The sequence below is a fragment of the Gastrolobium bilobum genome, unplaced genomic scaffold, assembly GCF_033153095.1.
Source record: "Gastrolobium bilobum isolate Gb01-03AN ecotype WA unplaced genomic scaffold, APGP_CSIRO_Gbil_v1 utg32371, whole genome shotgun sequence".
In the NCBI taxonomy this organism is placed as follows: Eukaryota; Viridiplantae; Streptophyta; class Magnoliopsida; order Fabales; family Fabaceae; genus Gastrolobium; species Gastrolobium bilobum.
The window spans coordinates 38,069-54,287 of NW_026898885.1; the positions used below are offsets into that span (position 1 = coordinate 38,069).

General features: G+C 34.1%; 2 protein-coding genes across 2 annotated transcripts; one reads left to right on the forward strand and one right to left on the reverse strand.

The window, feature by feature from the left end:
• Positions 1–5,150: 5,150 nt before the first annotated feature.
• Positions 5,151–8,535, forward strand: LOC133285047 (MDIS1-interacting receptor like kinase 2-like). Its single transcript, XM_061482204.1, has 2 exons — positions 5,151–7,833; positions 7,931–8,535. The coding sequence occupies exons 1-2, from the start codon at positions 5,151–5,153 to the stop codon at positions 8,293–8,295; spliced, it is 3,048 nt and encodes a 1,015-aa protein (XP_061338188.1). The 3' UTR covers positions 8,296–8,535.
• Positions 8,536–12,421: 3,886 nt separating this feature from the next.
• On the reverse strand, positions 12,422–13,036 carry LOC133285048 (serine/threonine-protein phosphatase 7 long form homolog). The gene is made up of 2 exons (XM_061482205.1): positions 12,776–13,036; positions 12,422–12,682 (listed from the first exon to the last, which is right to left on the reverse strand). The coding sequence occupies exons 1-2, from the start codon at positions 13,034–13,036 to the stop codon at positions 12,422–12,424; spliced, it is 522 nt and encodes a 173-aa protein (XP_061338189.1).
• Positions 13,037–16,219: the final 3,183 nt, after the last annotated feature.

Consider the following 16,219-nt stretch of genomic DNA (forward strand, 5'->3'; position numbering starts at 1 on the left):
ATTTTTTTAATTAGCGTATGGAATTGAAGCATAAAATTGGAATTAGGCCTGCACTTTCTAATTTTTATGTTTGGAAGCCCTTTTAAAATTAGAATCAAAATTCCATAAGACAATTTCATAAAATTACACACACACACAAAACGCTCTCACCATTTTCAATTTTCAACCAGAACCCTAAAAATTAGGGGAGTAGATTCTGTTATGTGTTAACTAACATGATATGATTTTAACCATACAAGAGTGGATTAATTATGATAAAGGAAGAGAAAGAAAAAAATATAAGAGAAAGTTACATAATCATAATCATTACCGTTAATTTGATTATTAATAGTTAAGATGCTATTAGATGACATGATCATGTTAAATAACATATAAAAGGATCCATTTTAAAAAATTGCTAATTGCACATATAGAAATTAAAATTGTGCTCAACATGAAAACAATAAAAGACGTACCTCTCTTGCTTTTTATCAAAAAATAAAATAAAATACATTGTGATAGTTTTCTTTATGGAAAAAGTGTATGTCATCTTAAAGAATCCCATATATTTATGAGAGTAAAATGACATAAGTTGTGTTATTTAAAAGTACAAATGATTATGTAAACAAAAAAAAGGACAAATAATTTTTTTTGACCTATTTATTTTTAAGTTCTTGATCGTATAATATTTAAAATTATAACTTTAATTCTAAGCTTTAATTCTTTGCACAACCAAAATTATAGACTTAGGGTGTGCATGACAATCATCTTATTTCAAGCACTGATTCCAAGATAAAACAATTTTTTTCTAATTTTGTGTCATGAAAGAGTTCTGAGAATCATAATTAAGTTTGTTAACACATTTTATTTTTATTTTGAGAATCAGAATTACGTTTGTTAACACATTTTCTTATATTCCGAGAATCATAATTATGTTTGACAATGTAATACAAATCCATTTCTTTATTTTTTATTTACAGATTTCATCCGCTGTATAAAATAATAAATTGCAATAGATTTTGACTAAAATGCCAACATTTTATATTTAAAAAAAAATCCAAAATTGGCAATAGACGTCATATAGTCAATAACAAAAAAAATAAATTGTTGGATGTCAACTAAATTTGCCAAGGCTTCTAAACAAGACCCTGAAACCATGGCTTCTCATTATCAACTGGTAGAGGAAGAGGGCATATGCTGATGCATCTTTAGCAGCACCAGTTCTTCTTCATATCAGTATGTAATTCCAAAATTCCTTCATTTACACTGACACAATGCTTGCTTCTAGGACCACTACAATTGCAACTGCAACGATGAACGAAGAGCAACTAAAAAAACCACTTTTTTTTTCTATTAAGAAAATTTCATCTTAAATTATCAGACACCAAGTAAAAGCTTCTGTTTCGATTATCACGAACCCTCACATTGTTAGTTTCTAACACAAATTACGTTGTGTACAATCAAAAACAAAAACTGTGATTGACGAGGACGAAATCAAATACAAAAAGCCATATTAACGGAAAACTAAAAACTAAAAAACCAAACGTTATGGCATTAAAATTCAAAAGAAGCAGGGGAGGGGACTGAATGGAGGAGGTAAAAACCCCACTTCACTTGAGGTTCAAAGACGGAACCATTTCATTCCGAACTTCTTTTTGAATGAATCACGTGTTCTCCTAACGAACGGGCCATATAAAAACAAAGAAATCAAAATTAATGAAACAAAAAATTGAACTAGAAAGTGGATCTATCTGAAATCACTGTAAAAAAATGAAGCAAAGCTATAAACAATAACAGTGGAGAAGAACGAAATAGAAATAGAGAACAACAAAATAGAAAAGCTACTACCTACGATGCACAGACACTGATACGAGACACGACACGACACGCTGACACGTTAATTCTAAAAAATGGCATTTTCTGACACGTTGGACACATTTTGATATTAAATAATATTTTCAATATATATAATATAATTTATATTTAATACATATAACCAGTCAAATATTCAAATTTCATAACATAAATAAAAAAAAAATCATACCTTGTTAATTTTTTATGTCAAATTTCATAACAGAAAAAAATTGATTTATAAATGATTTTTTTTATTTTTAATTAATAAAATAAAATTAAGACTAAAAAAAACGTGTCAGAGCATTGACCACGTGTCGAAAAAAGTTGACTGCGTGTCGGAAAAACGTGTCGAAGAGTTGACCACGTGTCTCAAAATATTGACCGTATGTCGGAACGTATCGAAATGTGTTCGTGTCGGACACGTGTCCGTGTCGGACACATGTCCAACAAGCAAATTAAAAAAAAAACATGAGTCCGTGCTTTAGAGGCTACTACACTAAGGAAGAAGAGAAGAATGAAATCAAATAATGGTAGTTTAGCTAGTGCATGATAGATGAGGAGATAAGTAAGAACATGTGTTTGATTCTTTTCACTATCACTCTTTGAAAGGGGTTTAAAGTCTTAATCCTAGACCCGCTAACGAAGCGATGAACCGAATAAAATATTTCAAAAAAAAGGAAAAGAGAAGAATGAAGGAGAGGAATGTTAGAAGAAAAAAGTAAAGGAGAAAAAAAGGGGAAGAAAGGAGGAGAGAAAAAAACTTATAAAAGGCATAAGTTTCAAAGGAGAAAGTAGCATTAGGCTTGGTTTTTTTTAATGAAAAAGAGTTGATAGTAACGAATGAAAAAAAGAAGAAAAATAGTAAAGTATTTCTCTTTTTGTGTCTTGGAATGGATAAGCAAAAAAAATTGTTTCTTTCTAGCGTAAAAATTAAATTGATTCATCCCGAAATAAAAAATAAATAAATCAATTTTACTAAACGCTGTTTCTATCTGTTTCTGTTCGCAGGAACATAAATTAAAAATAAATAAATCCTCGTATGATTGTCATGCACACCTTTATGATTCAGAATTGATTCTAAGTTCTAACCATGACATAATTAAAATTGGAATTAAAATTTTAAACTATAATTATACTTCTGTTATGAAACTAATCTCTCAACTCTTAATTTTGTAAATTATCATTATCACGTTTTGGTTACATTTTTTTTTTGATTTGGTGACTACTTGATGTCACATGTCAGCATATCACTCGAAACCAGTGTTTTAAAATTCGGACCAGTTATCGAATCGGTCGAAGTACTGGGTCATTGGTTCAACCGGGTTGAACAGGATTTATTGTTCACATATTAAAAATATAAAAATATTACTTATATTAATAAAAATTCACATAAGGAAACTATGCCATGAGCTTCAAAAAATAAATAAATTTTCAATGATAGCAAATATTATATACTTTTAAGTTTCTAGTTCTAGACCATATCCTAATATTGGATTAAAATTGTAATATAAGTTAAATGCACCTTTTGTGCTTGACATGATACGGATAAATTAAATCATGATAACAAATAGTATGCATGAAATATACACTAAGAAAAAAGTGTCACCGTTATCATGATAACAAATAGTATGAATGAAATATACACTAAAAAAGTGTCCAACGTTAAAATGAGATCATGAGACCATCAATGTTTATCACCACTTAACTTCATGAGATCATTATAAGATGCAACTAAATTACATAAACGAACTGCACTAATTTAAAATACCTTATTATTTTCACCTTACTTTTAATCATATTCATCATAAAATATGAATACAATTTAATTCAAGAGGTTTTATCGACAAAAAAAATTACCAAAAAAAATAAGGAATAACCGGTCTAACCCGGGTCGCCGGGTTTTGATCGGGTCAACCGGTCCAATCCGGGTTGACTGCAGAAGCTGTTCAACTACCCGTTCGGACCGAAGAATCCACCAGGTCACCGAGTCCCGGATCGACTCGGCCGGTCCGAGTCGAGTTTTAAAACACAGCTCAAAACAGCGTCATTTGCATTTTTATTTTTTATTCCCCACTTTTTATCGAAGAGATAGCATGGGCTTACTTATCCAGTTATCCCACATAGAGATGACCTGAGTGTTGTAGTGTAGGGCATGATGTGACAAAGATGTAAATAAATATTTAACCTTAAATAGAATTACAAATAGGTATTTTTAATATTATATCTACAAAATTTGGATACAACTGGTCACAGAATTACGCGAGCAATTGATTATCCTAAAAAATTAAAAATATTTATTGAAATAATAACATACAAGATAGTTGTTTTACAAATATGAAAACAAATGATTGATTATTCTAATACACAACTTATATTGGGCTTAAGAGCCCCATTCGTTATATATCCTCTTTTAGAACTTTAGAAAGTACCATTTTTTTTTAGTTGGATTTGCCCATGACAGCCACATACATAAACATTAGTGAGACTAAATTATAAGCAAAAAAAAGAAGAGATGTGAGATTTGCGATAACAACCATCACAATTTTAAGGGGGTCATGCCCCCGGGTCCGCCTATGCATGTTTCTTTGCATAAAGGTCCTAAAGCAATGGACCCTACTAAAACTGGGACTGTGACAAGGTCACACTACGCGACGAAGCAAGCAGACCTGTAAGGTCATCACTTGTCACAATATGTAGATATATCATTATTGCTATCACAATATGGAAAGTGCCAACCATAGTGGTATTAGTAAATGACGACCGTAAAAACTTTTTGGGGTCAATCCATTCACTTTTTTATTTTTTATTTTTTTATTGCCCATAATTGTTAACATCTAACATGATTAGCATTAGGACATTTTTGGTGTAATGTATAAGAGTTGATAGTATAAGTTTATATTATACATTATGATATTTTCAGTTGTTGGTGTGACCATCGTATAGTATAAGCTTATACAGCAGGATCTCTTTATAAACTTAATCCAGTCTAGAAGTGGTGGATTAGGCCTGATAAGAGGCTGATGTATTAATATTGCTTACAAGTATAATTTTCAAGAACTAATATATCATTTTAATATTTATATATTAAAATAATTTTTTTTAATATATTAATTTTTAAAATATTGGAAGATATTATCTTTATACAATATCATACCAAATACTGAATAATATTTAAAAATTTAATCAGATCTTATATAATTAGATCTTATACTATTCGACGTTATCCTGTACTATGCAGCAAACAAACTATTGCGTTTTTTTATAAATAGCTGAGACGTCGGTCTAGTACTAAACATTAAGCATTCAAAACCTCAAACATGGTGTCCGCTCAGCTTACATCCTCTCGACTGATTCTCATAACGTTGTTCTATTCACTTTTAAGGCTCTTGTATTTTTCCCATGTTTCTAACGTTTTCACTTTTCCTTCTTTTGCCTCTGCTAGCATTACTGCTGCTTATGAAGCTGCAGAAAATCAAGACAGTGAAGCAAGTGCTCTATTAGAATGGAAAGCTAGCCTTGACAACCAAAGCCAAGCTTCTCTGTCTTCTTGGACCTCTGGTGTCAGTCCTTGTAAGAAGTGGGAAGGAATTGTTTGTGACGAATCCGAGTCTGTCACCACTATAGATGTTTCAAATTCTGGTCTTAAAGGTACTCTTCTCAGTCTCAAATTCTCATCCTTTCCTAAACTGCTCATTCTGGATATTAGTAACAACTCTCTTAATGGAACTATTCCCCAACAAATTGGTAACTTGTCCCGAATTTCTCAATTGAGAATGGGATCAAATAAACTTTCTGGTTCCATTCCCCCAACAATTGGAATGTTGACAAATCTCATTCGACTTGACTTGTCAGATAATTCTCTCTTGGGTACAATCCCTTCAATTAGTAGCTTGAGAAATTTAGAACTACTTTGTCTCTATAACAACAGTCTCTCTGGCCCCATTCCTGAGGAATTGGGAAAACTCTCTGCTCTAACAACAGTTGTGTTGTCCAACAATAACTTGTCTGGGCCAATCCCACCCTCCATAGGAGATTTGTTCAATTTGATTAAGTTTGAATTTCCTAATAATACAGTTTATGGATCAATTCCTCCCACTATTGGAAACATGACTAAACTGACCTATTTGCACATGGGCCAGAACTCAATTTCTGGATCAATTCCTACCTCCATGGGAAACTTGGTAAATCTAATAGCACTTGACCTTTCAGGGAACCATATTTCTGGACTTATTCCCTCCACCTTTGGAAATTTGACAAAGCTTGCCTTCTTAATAGTGTATCAGAACAAACTTCATGGTAGATTACCACCAGCACTGAATAACTTTACCAATTTCCAAAACTTACAACTATCTACCAATAGTTTCAACGGTCCTTTGCCTCAAGAGATTTGCCTTGGAGGGTCACTTTTAAAATTTGCTGCTAACCGTAATTATTTCACCGGTCCAGTTCCAAGAAGCTTGAAGAATTGCTCCAGCCTTTTTAGGCTCAACCTTTCGGGAAACATGTTGACTGGAAATATATCCGATGATTTTGGTGTGTATCCAAATTTGTCTTTCGTTGAGTTGAGTAGCAATAATTTTTACGGTCACCTTTCACCAAATTGGGCAAATTGCTCTAGTCTCACAAGCCTTAGGATTTCTAACAACAATTTATCCGGTGGCATCCCACCAGAACTCGGCCAGGCTCCCAATTTAGAAGTGCTTAATCTGTCTTCAAATCATCTAACAGGGAAAATTCCAAAAGAACTTTGTAGCTTGACCTCATTGTTTCAACTCTCCTTAAGTAACAATGAACTTTCAGGCAACATTCCCATAGAAATAGGATCTATGACGAAACTTAGATTTTTGGAGCTGGCAGCAAATAATTTAAGTGGCCCAATCCCAAAAGAGCTCGGAGGGTTGCACATTTTATCGACTTTGAATTTGAGCAAGAATGAATTCATAGAAAGCATTCCCTCTGAATTTGGGCAACTGCAATCTCTTGAAAATCTCGACCTCAGTGTGAATTTGTTGAATGGACAAATACCAGCAGCTACGTTTGGAAAGTTGCAAAGATTGGAAGAGCTGAACCTCTCGCACAATAATCTCTCAGGCACAATTCCATCTGATTTTAAAGATATGTTGAGCTTGACATATATTGACCTATCCTACAACCAATTAGAGGGTCCAATTCCAGCATTTACCAAAGCTCCAATTGAATCATTGAAAAATAATAAAGGCTTGTGTGGTAATGCATCCGGCTTGGTGCCTTGCCGATCTCATGGTCAAAAGAAAAGAAGAGTCATGAGATGGGCACTATTGATTACTTTGGGTGTTCTATTGGTAGTAGTGTTCTTGGTTGGAGTTGCATTTTGTATTCATTGTCAAAGAGCAAGAAAAACCAAACAGGAAGCTAAAGAAGAACAAACTCAAGATCATTTTTCCATATGGAGTTATGATGGAAAAATGGCGTATGAAAATATCATTGAAGCCACAGAAGAGTTTGATGACAAATATCTCATTGGAGAAGGAGGGTCTGCATCTGTTTACAAGGCTAAATTACCCAATGGACAGGTTGTTGCTGTGAAGAAACTTCATGCTACACTCAACGGGGAAATGCTCGATCTTAAAACTTTCACATCTGAAGTTCGAGCCTTGACAGAAATCAAACATCGTAACATTGTGAAGTTATGTGGATTCTGTACACATCCACGTTTCTCATTTCTGGTGTATGAGTTCATGGAAGGGGGTAGCTTGGATAAAGTACTAAAAAATGATACACATGCAACAATGTTTGATTGGAATAGGAGGGTGAATGTTGTTAAAGGGGTGGCAAATGCTCTATACCATATGCATCACGGTTGCTCCCCTCCTATAGTTCATCGTGACATATCAAGCAAGAATATTCTTTTAAATTTGGAATATGAAGCTCGCATCTCTGACTTTGGAACAGCTAAGATTCTGAATCCTGATTCACACAATTTAACCTCGTTTGCGGGCACTTACGGGTATTGTGCACCAGGTCATGATCAGACCCTTCTTTTTGTTCTTGAGAAATCCTATACTTGTTTACTGTGCTACTTTAATTATATCTTTTTTCATATTGTAATGTGTTACAGAGCTTGCTTACACCATGGAAGTGAATGAGAAGTGTGATGTCTTTAGTTTTGGTGTGCTTTCTTTGGAAATAATAATGGGAGAGCATCCAGGAAATCTCATATCTTCACTGTTTTCATCATCCGCTGCGAAGTCAGTAGCATCTAATTTGCTATTGAAGGATGTGTTGGAGCCACGACTTCCTCATCCGGTGAAGCCAGATGTTGAGGAGGTTATCTTGATTGCAAAAATAGCATTTGCTTGCTTAAATGAGGATCCGCGTGTTCGTCCAACCATGGAAGAAGTTTATAATGAGTTTGTGATGCCAAAATCACCTTTAGAGGAATCGTTCTCCATGATCACCCTTGGACAACTACTAAATACATGAACCTGGTTTTCTTGTGTGTTGCAAGGTTTTTATTCCTTTTTGTCGTCTTTTGTAAACTTTGTTTGGTTACGTCGTCTTTTATCAGTTAAATTTTGGGCTTTAAAAATGCCTAGGAAATAATTGCGAAGCAGCTTATGTCTTTTAGTAAGACCAGGACTCTCTTTTTTGGTTGAACAAGTACAGTGTAATCTTAAGGGGAGGCCAGTAATTGCTTTTTATTAGGTAAGGATATTTTGATAAGATGACAAGTATTGTATATAAATATTAGTCTTTTGGAACATATTTTTTATGAATTTTTTTAAGTTATTATATCGGTAAGTATGTTTTTGAAATTACCCACTTGAGTACTATTGCAAATAAAAGATTCTGCCAATAAAAGTTAGGGTTCGCTTTTTCTATCGTCAACGTAAATAACTTATCTACAGTGAATCCAAAATGACGTCGTTTTGAGGCGAAAATCAATGTATTTTTTTAATTATAATTTATTTCAGGGTTATAATAGTCTTTTTTATTATGATTTTTTAATTTTTCAATCTAAAACGACGTCGTTTTGAGAGCGAATGTAAATAACTTATTTACATTCACTTTAGAAACATTAAAGTCTAAAAATTATTTAGGTGAATAAAACTAATTATTAGTAAAAAAAATTGTTAACTTGTATACATACACACAAACGCATACCCTATTAATTCTCAATTTAAAAGATTTTGTTTTTTTTAAAAAAAAAAATCTATACTCCCATTTTTAAAGGATGATCTTTTTTGGCTTGTATTCAAAGATGATATTGTTATAAAGATTAAACACTTGACATCATTATCACATCAAATTGTTAAAGATTTAAACCGGTATCAATTGTAGAGGTGGCAATATGAGTTGAGTTCGGCGGGTCAACCCGTCAACCTGCCAAAATGGGGCGGGTTGGGTTGAGGTTTGTAATCCACCAACCCACCTCAACCTGCCCCGCCTAGAAGTGGGTAAAAACGAGTTCAACCCGCCGCGGCCCGGGTTGATCCGCCGGGTTATAATTTTTTTTTTTTACAATTAGGTAGTATTTCTTTAGTCCTTCAATTTTTGTGATATCCAATTTTTTTTTTTATCTTAGTACTTCCTAGAAAAAATAAAGAATAACAATTTTATTTATGATAAATGTTATCTATATATAAATTCCTAAAGAATGTTTGACAAATATTAGTATACATTTAAGATTGAGACTAAAAAAATATAGAGAAGTGTGAAATAAAATAAAATAAAATTAAAAAAATTCATAAAATATAATTTATTTTAGAATTTTAATTAATTTTTTTTAACTGGCGGGTTGGTGGGTTGACCCGCCAACCCACCATAAAATGGGGTGGATTTATTTTTCCAACCCATATTTTTTGACGCATCAACCCGCCCCACCCCATTTTTGACGGGTTGGTGGCGGAGCGGGTCAACCCAAATTGCCACCCCTAATCAATTGAACTACCAAGCTGGGTGGCGAATGAGAAGTATTATTTTAAAATATTGAAATTTAAGTGAAGCCTTTTTCAATCAATTTCAGTGCCATTTAAAAGTATAACGTAAGTTTTTTTTTTATGTAAGATTTTCTAAAATTAATATAGTTATTTTAAATAAATTTTTAAAACAATGAATAGCAACATATTTCACTATACCTAAAATCCTTAAAAGATTGAAATAACGCAAATACTAGACTACTTGAGTGAGTATCAAGTATCAACTGAGGAACAGTGACCGTACTGCCACATTTGGCAAATTTTTTTACCATAATGCCACGCCAACAGTACACTTTGCCAAAATGCCACGTGGACTATTTCGCTACACAGTGTAGCGAAATATGTGTGCAAATATTCCGCTACAGGGAGTAGCAAAATATACCACGTCAGAATGCCCTATCACCAAGAATGATACGTGTCAATCAGGGAGTATTTCGCTACTCTGTGTAGCAAAATATGTGGTCAAAGAGTCAGTCATGTCAAGTCCATGTCAGGACACGTGTCAAGCAGAGAGTATTTCACTACACAGTGTAGCGAAATACGTGGTCAAAGAGTCAGTCATGTCAAGTCTGTTAGGCCACGTGTCAATACCCCAATTAATTCGCTAGGGTACATAGCGAATTATTTCCGGATTTGGCAATGACACATAGCGAAATATGGACTTTTCTGACACGCCAAAGCCAAGTGTCATCTCTCCACTAATTCGCTGGGGGGCCTAGCGAATTATGTCATAATTTGCTAGTTCACCTAGTGAATTATGTACTATAAATCACACGGCCATTCCATTTTTGGTATGAACCACCAAGTGCGAAAAACAGCCATTATATACACCTTTTTACTACTTTTGTGTTATTTGCTTGAATGTTTGTTTTTCTTTCTTCTTTTGTACAATGAGTGAGAGTAGGAATAACTTAATCGCCACCGTTTATTATAATGGGAGAAAATATATGGGAGCAAACAGTCAAGTTTTTGAAGGTGATGCAAAAATATTTCGCATGACCCCCACGTGCAATCTTCATGAGTTGAAGAAAATAATATACAAGAAGTTGAGATTACAACGCGGTGAAACTTTAGCTCGATTGACTGCTAGATGTGTGTCGGGTAACCCCGTGCAGTGGGTTGGTGTGGAAATTGTTGAAGATGAAGATGTAGCGTTAGTGATAGATGCAAGCACTTTCGAATCTGGGCGGTCAAGGTTGATTGAACTATATGCAGAAGTCAACTACAGTGGACAATCAAGCAATCAAATTCTGCACCATCCACTGATTCCATCGGAACAAACATGGAGCCAGTGGTCAATCCGGAAGATGTGGATGCGTCACCCCTGCTTGCACCACCAACTCAGCAAATTTGTGATGAAATCGTGCCGGCCCACGACATGTGGGATCAATCGTGGCGTACGAATAGTTCCGAAGAAGAGGTTGACGAAGGTCTAGTTCCTGACAACGAATCATCAGATACGGATGTCGATGGTGATTTTGATCATTGTCCGTCTACTGCAGTTGGTCAACCAATTCCATCTCCAGGCATTGTCGAAACGCATGGCCCGCCAGTTGCTGGTACGTATGTATTAATGCTATATTATTGTTGTTGAAAATTATATTAAACTACACAAGAAGGGTGAATGTTATGTTATTATGCAGGATCTGAAAATGTACCCTTTGGGGCGGGAATACCCCATTTCACAAATGTTAATTGGGAATACCCAGATCAAGAGTTGGATGACATGCAGGGAGCACAAATACCGAACTGGGAGATGGGCCACGAGCTATATAAGGATCAAATGTTTGACACTAAGCAAGATGTACAGATGGCAATCAAACATTATTGTACGGCTAAGCATCGCACAACAGTTGTAGACAAAAGTGATACGAAAAGATTGATAATGGTTTGTGAAAATCATAACGCCAGTTGTCCATGGAGAATGAGGGCATACTAAAAAAAGGGTGGCAGTGAATATGTTATAGGCATCTGGAACAACGAACACACATGTGTTAGTCAGAGTCTTACCCAAGATCACAAACAGTTGAGCTCAAATCTCATATGTTCATTGATCTTAGGTGCGTATAATTGTATCAGCCTGTCGTTTTTAATATTTTTTTCCACTATGTACTAATACTAATATTGTTTGACCACATACAGAAATGATAAGAGAGGAGCCCAGTGTCAAAATTGGGCTAATCCAAGAAAGGATAGCAGCCACTTGTGGCTACCATATATCTTATAGGAAGGCTTGGAAGGCAAAGCAAAAGGCTATTGTACAAGTCTTTGGTGATTAGGATGAGTCATATGCGTTCCTACCTAGATGGTTGGATTACATGTTGCATTTTTCTCCAGGATCTGCCTATAAGTTGGATTTGCGTGACCATTTCATTGATGGATGCCTAGACCAAGGTCACAAGGTGTTCAAAAGGGTTTTTTGGACATTTAAACAATGTTGTGATGCTTTCAATTATTGCAAGCCAATCCTCCTAATCAAGGTACCCACTTATATGGCAAATATCGGGGTACCCTCATGATTGCTATAACAGTTGATGGAAACAATTACGTTCTTCCAATTGCTTTCACTATTTGTTCTGGGTAAAATACTGACAACTGGTCGTGGTTCTTATCACTTATTCAAACACATGTCACGCAGAAAAATGGAATTTGTCTAATTTCTGATCGTCATCCGGGCATTTTGTCTGCAGTGAACAATGTTGATGTTGGTTGGGCTCCACCACAGGCATACCACGTCCATGGCGTCCCGACACAACCTCGCCCTCTGTGGGTAATCCTAGTAGATGATGAACATCCTCTAGGGTGATGGTGACCTCACCCATAGTCATATGGAATGTCCGTGTCTCAGGGCGCCATCGCTCCACAAGCGCTGACACAAGGTGATGGTCGATCTGTAGTCATAAAATTAATATTCATGTAAGAAATAGAAAGACATTATTATCACAAAACTCATTTACAAGGTGATACAAAAAATGCGTACTAACCTCATGATTGCGCAAGCGCGCAACATGGTAGAACCCTGCCTGCATAAGCCATGGCCTAATGTCCTCCGGGATGTCATCGTGATTATGTGTCGCAGCATGTCGCACATTCAGCACACAATCCTTAGCATTTGGATTCTCACATGTATTCCACACATGTGTCGACACAAGCTTATCCTGTAAAGTCAAAAGACTCTTGTCTTCCGGCCCAGGGTCAATCACGCTACGTGGAGACCCCGGTCGATGTGCATCATCGTGGTCCATAGATCTATGTATCTGGATAAGTAATTAATATTAGCGAATGTTCTAAAAACTAAGATAGCATAAATAATTTAATAAATGCAAATTACATATCAATTAATAATTTACAAATTTTCGCATTACTTAATACTAATTAATTTCGTACCATAAAATATAAAATTATTAACCCTACACAATATTAGTAGCAAATGACATACAATGAGACTAACCAATTATGCATGAATTAAAATTAATACATTAACTAACCTAATGTTTCAAATATCAACATTAAATAAATTAACACATTTAAGCGTTAAATAATTTTATAACTAACCTAAGGTTTCAGTACTAAACGTTAAATAATTTTCAAATATAATTAAAGCATAAATAAAAATTAAGTTATAAATGAATTAGAACTAACCTTTTATGTAAGAAATAAATTTATATCACCCCTAACTTGATGTATCAATTACTAACATTAAATAATATTATAAAATTATTAAGGCATAATAAAATATTACATTAATAGACCTACTACACATTTAAGCGTCAAAAAATATAACAATTTTACTAACCTAAGGTTTCAATTATCAACATTAAATAATATTACAAATATTTTAAACTATAAGTCACAAATTACATACAATACAACCAACTAATTATGCATTAATTAAAATTAATACATTAACTAACCTAATGTTTCAAATATTAACATTAAATAACCTAATGTTAAAAATATTAACATTATTATTATCAAAAAAAATATTAACATTAAATAAAATAACACATTAACTAACCTAATGTTTCAAATATTACCATTAAATAAAATAACACATTAAATAAAGCATAAAATAACAAATTAACTAACTTAATAAAGCAACATAAATTAAATAAAAAAAAACGAACCTTGAAGAGAGAGAAGTCACTTAGAGAGAGAGGGAGTGAGGGAGAGTGGTGGGGGAGGGGAGAGGGAAGGAGAGTGGTGGGGGAGGGGATAGGGAACGAGGAGTTTTTATAGGCAGGGAAATGCACTAAATTCGCTACACAGTGCAGCGAATTTGTGCATGCATGACACGTGTCCATCATGCTCAGAGGAGCAGGTTCTCGTTACACGTATTTCGCTACAAAGTGTAACGAAATATTGTCTGCGCGGCACGTGTCCGTCATGGTTAGAGGAGCAGGTGACCGTTGACTTTTATTTCGCTACACAGTGTAGCGAAATACTCCCTGATTGACACGTGTGCAGTTCCTTCTGACGTGACGTATTTCGCTACACCTCTCAGTGAAATATTTGCACACGTATTTAGCTACGCTCTATAGCAAAATAGTACACGTGGCATTTTGCCAAAATATACTGTTGACGTGACATTGTGGTAATATTTTTTTTCCAGATGTGACAGTACGGTCACTTACCCATCAATTGAGGTACGTTGGGGGAAGGTAAATTTTTAGGAAAAAGTGTGTATCCATTTAAACGATATGTCATTTCACTTTCATAGAGGAGTGAAACTCACACTTTTATTTTATTTTTTGTCCACTCTCTTTCTTTCATAATTTATATTTTTCTTTCACTTAAAATGACATAATTTTATATCCTTTGAAATTATACACATTTTCCTCAAATTTTCATTAAGAATTGAAGTTTAGTGGAAACTATTTTTTTAATCAATTTCAATGCTAATTAAAAGAACATCGTAAGTTTTTTTTGTGTGGGTGTAAAAAAATATCAAAAGTTAATATAATGATTTCAAAGAAATTTTAGAAAAACTATTACTCTTTTTCACCGTTAGATCACAATAAAGCAGAGAAAAATGATGAAAGCATTGTGATCTAACTGGAGAAAAATAAATTATATAAATATGAAAAAGAAATTAAACATAATAATATATCCCGCGTCTATAAATAAATAAAAAATTATAAGGTTAATAGAGGGAGATAGGGTTTTTCTGACTGACTATATAAACTGTCTTCCTATCCCTTGTATCGTCGCAGCGAAAAGGGAGACATCTTTCTTACGGCGTCGTATGGTAGGTCTCAACCGTTGATGAGGAGCACAGTTTCTGCACCTTGTTCGACCTCAGGGTAAAATAACCCCCCATTTGTGCTTGATCTCATTCTTTTGTAAATTTCTCTTGCCTAAACTATTTCTTCGATTACATTTTGAAAAATGATAGTTATACCTTTCTTTCTTCTTCTTTGTTTTATATGAATATTGATTTACTGAAGCCAATGATGATTGATTCTTAGCAAGTGCCGTCTGAAAGCAAATTGTTTGTACGGCGTGTGATGTACATTTTTCGCATAACCTAACTGAGGCTTCATTCTTTCTTTTTTCGAAAATCTATTTCCAAAATTTTTATTTTCAAACCAAATCTTTGTTCAACCTCTTCAATTTGCTTTCTTAACTTCAATGTAGTTGTAATGCTGTTAGAATTAAATTCAATGAGTCTAATCTTTTTTTAAATATTCCATCGTTGGAATATATTGTGATTATTATCTCAAACTCAGTCAATAAGATTAAACCAATTTGCTAACTGTAGACCAGAAGTGAGGAGGAAAAAAAAACGAATACTCTGGGATGTTAATTTGGGTGATTGTGAACGAATAATCGTATTTGTTGATTATAAATTGCCCCTTTTACCCTTGTTTCTTTATCTTAGGACAAAATTACATACAGATTACTTCAATTGATTATGGTGCGTTAATCAAGGATTAACCTTCGTAACCATATCAATTGCCAAAAATATGTCTCCGTGAGCCTAGATCTCTAAACCAGAATGTGCAATTCTTTTTTTTTGTTTTTTTATTATAATTTTTTAACTATCATTGGCGAGAAGAAGGTTAAGATCTGCAAAATAAAGATTGCAGTCCCTGCAAAATACTTCACAAAGATGCGCTGAATCACTGTTAGGCTATTGTGATCGAACAATTTATATACAGTAGAGAGTGACCAGCTGTGATAGTAGTAATGTTTAGGTTTGTTTCTAATAAAGGGGAATTCTTAGAAGGTCCATGTTGGTAGATCGTAAAAATCACTGTAACTGAAAGCAATACCACTGCACTTCCTGTAGTTTTGAAAAATGATACTTGCAAGATGACAATATAAAAGCAACTAAATCACAACAAAACTAAATTAGGAGTTTAGGGTACAGAACATTGTACAATTGGTTATTGAAGGAGATGAAAGAAAAAGTAGAAAGAGGTAAA